This window comes from Trachemys scripta, chromosome 3 (assembly GCF_013100865.1).
Source record: "Trachemys scripta elegans isolate TJP31775 chromosome 3, CAS_Tse_1.0, whole genome shotgun sequence".
NCBI lineage: Eukaryota > Metazoa > Chordata > Testudines > Emydidae > Trachemys > Trachemys scripta.
The window spans coordinates 62,474,810-62,480,809 of NC_048300.1; the positions used below are offsets into that span (position 1 = coordinate 62,474,810).

General features: G+C 48.6%; 1 protein-coding gene across 1 annotated transcript in view; it reads right to left on the minus strand.

The window, feature by feature from the left end:
- The window catches only part of BIRC6 (baculoviral IAP repeat containing 6), a 306,648-nt gene extending 301,070 nt beyond the window's left edge, over positions 1-5,578 (minus strand). Inside the window, 3 exon segments of the mRNA XM_034764920.1 lie at positions 5,243-5,498; positions 5,500-5,560; positions 5,562-5,578. Coding sequence (XP_034620811.1) covers positions 5,243-5,498; positions 5,500-5,560; positions 5,562-5,578 — 334 coding nt within the window.
- Between the last annotated feature and the right edge of the window lie 422 nt (positions 5,579-6,000).

Consider the following 6,000-nt stretch of genomic DNA (forward strand, 5'->3'; position numbering starts at 1 on the left):
CCCCAGGGATGCAAGATCTAGCCTTCTTTCTGGCTAGCAGTGTCCATTAGAATCACATCTGTGCCCTGGACATCCTCTCAGCTCACACACAACCCCCAAAGGCATAAAGGGCAGAGCAGGGACAACTGAACCTCAATTTCTTTGAAAGTACAAAATCCTGTTGCTATGGGACTCCGCTGAAGCAAGGAAGGGGGGCATGTTGGGGATTCCATATGGACAACACATCTCAAAGATCCACAATCCCTGGAAGTAACTGTCAGTAACTGTTCCTCCTTCTTGGTATGATTGTCCATGTGGATTCCACCTGTGGTGACAAGCAAGCAGTGACCTGAGTCAGGAAGTGAGTGCTAGGAGTGCTATTTAAAACAAGGATTTCAAGACAGCTCTATCTAAGTGGGCATCGGTTCTTCAAGCCTCAACTAAGGAATAGTGCTGGGCAAAGTGTGGACTGATCACCATGCAGTGCTGCCTTGCAAATTTCTGGAATAGAGATGACCCTTAGAGAAGCCACAGAAACTTCCTGAGCCCAAGTGGAATGAGCTCTAAGCAGCAGATGTGGATACAAGATTGCTCTCTTGTAACAGGACCTATAGTTAGATACCCATTTGGACAACCTTTACTCTGTCTGCAAAGGCTAAAAACAGCCTAGGGAAGCTTCTGGAGGGCCTTATCTCATCCAGTTAGTATGAAAAGGCCCCACCACATCAAGGGTATGCAGTTTGGCTTTCCCTCTGATTTGAGTGGGGCTTAGAAAGAAAACTGGGAGGTGAATCAACTGATTGAAATGAAAATTGTGAACAATTTTAGTCAGGAAATTGGGGTGAGGCCTAAAAGTCACCTTATCTTTATGGAATACCCTGTAGAGTGTACCAGCCATAAGGGCCTGAATTTCCCCTACCCGCTAAGCTGATGTTCTGACCACTAAAAAGGCATTCTTTTTACTCACCTGTCTATGAAGACTAAGTCACTAGGTGCTCAAAAGCAAGTCCCAGTAGGTCACTTAACACCATGTTGAGGTCCAAGGAAGGAAAGGGATCCCAGAAGGAGGGAAATGTGGTTGATTCCTTGAGGGTCTCATTCAAGAGTAGCATGCAAAAATATAGTATGACTGACTTGGAGAATGATGTGAAGATACTGCACGCAAGCTTACACTTACAGAGCTGATGGACAGTCTGAAATGTTGTATAATGAGCAGATAGTCCAGAATAGCAGAAATAGGGGTTCCAAAGAAGACAAGTGATGCACTGCTGCTCAAATAGAAAACCTCTTCTATTCTGCTGCACAAGTCAGTCTAGTAGAGGTTTTTATGCTACATGCTAAAATATTCTGGACTTCAGCTAAACAATTTATTTCAATGGCAGTTAACCAGCCAGCATCCAGTCTGTCAGACATAATGCTGGAACTGGGTGTAATATCGGACCTCTATTTTGCTAAACCAGGTCCATAGACTTTAAGGTCAGAAAGGACATTATGATCATCTAGTCTGACCTCCCGCATGATGCAGGCCACAAAGCCGTCCCAACCCTTCCCCTTGACTCTGCTGTTGAAGTCCCCAAATCCTGTGGTTTAGTCCAGTAGAACATGTAATACGATCAAAGACTGTGTTGAGAGGTTCACCAGATCCAAATGTCACAACTGTCTGGCCCCAGAGATGCTTGGCCAATTCCAACAATCCTTCATTAATAGGCATGGAGGAGAGCAAAATTTGTAATTTGTGGGATTTTTCTTGCAGTATTTCCACCAGAATCTCCAAAGCATCTATCATGCCTCATGAGATGGAAGATCAATTGATCTTCCATCTCCTGCTGGTGTTCTTCCTTGCCGTCATGCTCCTGCAGGTGCAGACTGAAAGACTGTACCAAATGACCCTCAGAAACAGACGTATGCTGTCTTATAGGAGAGGCAAGTGAAGGGTGGTGGAAGAAGTTTCCTCGTTGGTTGCCCACTAAGTTTAATAGGGCAATCTCTGGATTCTCTTCCAGACCAAAACAGCTAAGAGGGAGAGTGAGGGGCAGAAGACACCTCCCTGATATGTTCACAAGGGGAAGAAGAAAATGAACATACTTCTTCCAGGGGAGTTGGGACAGCTATCCTGTCTGTTGTCGAAGGGTATTCTCAAATCCTACCCACAACATGAACAGGATCGCTCACTGGGACCAAGGCAATAGCACTTCTAAAAGGATAGGTTAGAACAGCCGACGAGGAGAGCAATGGGGCTCTGGTTATGTGGTCACAGAGATCCTTCAGTATAGAGAACACCTTGGGTACTGAAAAAGTCTGTGCAGGAGATCAGCATCATAGGCACAGAGGTTATCAATACCAAGAGCACTTGTACCAGAGGAAATGAAGTCCACAGTTTCTGGTGGTACTCTAATTGCTTGGTAAGCAGCCAGTGCTGATGCATCAAAAGGACCCGCTCTGGGCAGTGAACTGCCTTTCAGAAGGGGAGCATAAGCGGAGACAGAAACATGATGGATCTTGTGTCTCATTCTACTAGACAACAGAGAGGGTGACCTATGCCTACACTCATGCTGGAAGCAATGTACCTTCCTACACCCCTTTGATGACAACCGGGGGGGGAGCTCTGCCACTGTCAGTAGTCAAGGGGTTCAATCTCCTGAAAAGTGTAACTGGGAGTTGGCCATAGAGCTCCAGTTCACAGAAGCACTAGTCAAAAGTGACTGTTCAGGCTTGGCAGAATCTTTTGCCTCAGGCTCTGAAAAGGGGCACTCCTTGGTTTGTGTGTCCTCTTGGAGAAGGAGCAATATATCCAGTACCTTTCAGGGATGGGTCCCTTTGCAAGGCAAAGGACGCATCTAGAATGACCAGCACTGTGTGGGATAGTAGCCCCACAAAAGGGGCAAGTTTTAAATCCCAAGGATTTTGTTTCAGCCACTATGGCTGAGGTCCTGATATAATAGATTTAGGGGATCTCTTGTAAGAGCTTTTTGCCAATGTGTGAGAACAAAAAAATAATGTTAATTTATACTACCATACCATCTATGGACCCTAGTAGTGGGATCTTGGCCTATTATGCTAGGTGCTATATAAACAGAGCAAAAAACATTTACCACTACCTAGGCCAATGAGATTTTACAGTGCACAGAGTAAGGGAATGCTGCAGAGGTTCCATCTCTGTTATATGCAGCAAGAAGGAAATAAGGCCAATTGGGTCTGCTCTATTCTTTATACCCCCCCCCAGGTAAGGTGGCGCAAGGACATCCATGGCATAAGTGCAATCCCAACGGGCATTGCTAGCCAAAAAGAATCTGATTTTAGGCATATGCACACCGGAAGTGGAATTCATGTTGACAATTACTCAAAAAAGAATAAAGGTTCTCCAGGCCAAACTAAGCAGTCAGTGGCAACTTTGCAATTGTGTTGCCCCTGATGGATCATCATAGATAAAACTCTGATACTTAGTAAATGAGAGACTTAAGAATTGAGACCATTACCATTTAGGAATTATATATTTTTCTATGAAAGAAAAGTGAGAGCAGATTTCTAACCTTTGCTCACTTATGAAAGTTGCTCTTATAATTTAAATCCTAATATTCAATGAGTGTATTTATTACCCAAGCCTAACAGGCAAAATTTGCAGGAAATCAGTACAGGACCTGACTTTACTAAGCTAAACTCTGTATACAACCATCAATACTTCCTTTGGTAGTGGTCACCAAAATCGCAAGAGAAGGAAGTCCTCTTAATGAAGTCTAACCACATAATTTTAAAATCAATACTGAAAGCAGAAGTATAGTAACATATCAGAATTGGATTTTTGTATAATAAAGATTATTTCCCCAAACTATGAAATCCTGTCAGAATATTCTATTCTACTGGTGATAATTCATGAACTAGGAAACTGATCTAATCCTCATACACGGAACTTATTTTCCAAAGATCAGTTTCCTAACCAGGACAGAAAACCAAAACAAAGGAAAAAGCGGACAATTATTAGAGAAAGCGTTGAACTCCTATGTCCACAAATGCAGTGAATAGCGAGCGCTTTTTAACAGAACGGTAAAAACATTATTGTTATCACCCATGAGAATCAAGGGGCACAGAAGCCCTCAGAAAAACCTCAGAAGGGTTTTTGAAGCTAAAGTGATTTGATATTAAAGTTGATTTGGAATAGAAGCCAAACATTACTTCGGAACCTAAAATAAATTTCAACTAATGTGATTTATAGCATAAACTTAATATCTGGATTTATAATACACCTCTACCCAGATATAACGTGACCTGATGTAACAAAGTAAAGCAGTGCTCCGGGGGGCAGGGTTGCACACTCTGGCAAATCAAAGCAAGTTCAATATAATGCGGTAAGATTTTTTGGCTCCCAAGGACAGCGTTATATCGGGATAGAGGTGTAGTTTAGATCAAGACTCAATTAGCACCACACATAACTGACATCTTCATCAATAAAGATTAAAGTAAAGCCCTATACAGTCTAGCAGGTTTGTACTAATAACTGGGAGCCTTCATTGTGCATGGTGTATTACTTACAAAACAACAACGAAATTAATATAAAAAGAAATCAAGGACACTCCATCACATAATCCACTTTGTTTCACAACTGTTTAGCTTTATTCCTTTAATAACTCTAACACAGATGCTCCACTGGCACCTCATCAGTAAACGGTCTGTATTTTATTTTCCAAAAGCAAGGAAGTCTTAGTGCTGGCCACGGCGCTGCCCCGACTATAAGCCCCCGAGGAAAGCAAGGATTTATCGGGTTTGATCAACAGAGGCAGGAAAGCTCAGGAGAAACCCGAGAGGCCGAAGATACAGAGTGGAGCCCACCTGCCCGCCCACGCGCAACCTCCCCCCGCCCCTCCTCACCGGTTTTTAACCGGGCAGCGGCCCGTCTCGGCGGGGCTGGCTGGGATCCCCAGTCTCCTCAGATACGGGAGCAAGGCCAGGACCGGGTCTGAGGGGGCGGCCCCCCGCCCCCCCCCCCCCGGGTTACCCCCAGGCACAGGAGAGCCGGGGCCCTAGGAACCAACCGAAACAGGCGCCGCATCGCCCCCGCCACTCAGCCGGGCGGAGGAGCAACCAGGGGGAAAAGATGCCGGCAGCCGGCCCATCACAGCCCCCTTCCCACCTACCACCGGGCCCGACTCCCAGCCCCAGCTGTTCCGAGCCCACCTCCCGCCCCAGACTCTCACGGAGCCCCTACCCCACGGGCCGGAGCCCGGGCTGGCTCCGCCGGCGCCTCCCCCCGGGCCAGGCCGGCACTTACCGTTGAGCGCCGAGGCCTGCAGCGTGGCCCCCGAGGTACCGTCGATGACTTTGATGGCGCCGCGGGCGGTCACGGCCAGGATGGCGTTGAGAGCCGGGTGGTAGCAGAGGCTACAGAGCCCGTCGGCGTCGCAGCGCAGGCAGCCGTCCCGCAGCAGCAGCCACTCGCAGGGGCCCGGCGCAGCGGAGACCGATCCAGGGCCAGCGGCCGCCGCCGAGGAACATGAGGCCCCCGCAGCCGCCGCCGCAGCCATCTTCCCGGCTGCTGCCACCGCTCAGGACAACAGGCCCGGGGAACCGCTCAGTGACAGTCCCAGCGGCCGCCACCAGTCACCATCCGGGTCCGGGGAGAGGGGGAAAGAGAGAGCGCCGGCGTGAGCAGGAAGTGACGCGTCCCACGCCGGATACGGAACTGACAGCGAGAGCGAGAGCCCTGGGGTGAAAGAGGAAAAAGCAAAAGCGCAGTTGCCAACGGCTAAGGAAGAAAGGGGGAGGGGCCGGGCGTGCGTCACCGCCTCGTTTCTGGGGAGACTCCGCCCCCGACCCGCAATTCCCCTTAGCTCCGAGCTCCTCTTCCCGGCAGCCTCCGCCATGCCCGCTCCTGGGGACTGGGGCGGAAGTGCGAAGGGAACAGGGCGCCCGTCTCCTCTGCGGCTGATGTCACAGCTGGAGGCGTCTATCCCTCTAACGGGGGAGGGGGGGCGCTACCTGGGCCTGCTTTATTGTCCCCGCCTCTCACACTGCTCGTGCTGGGCGGGG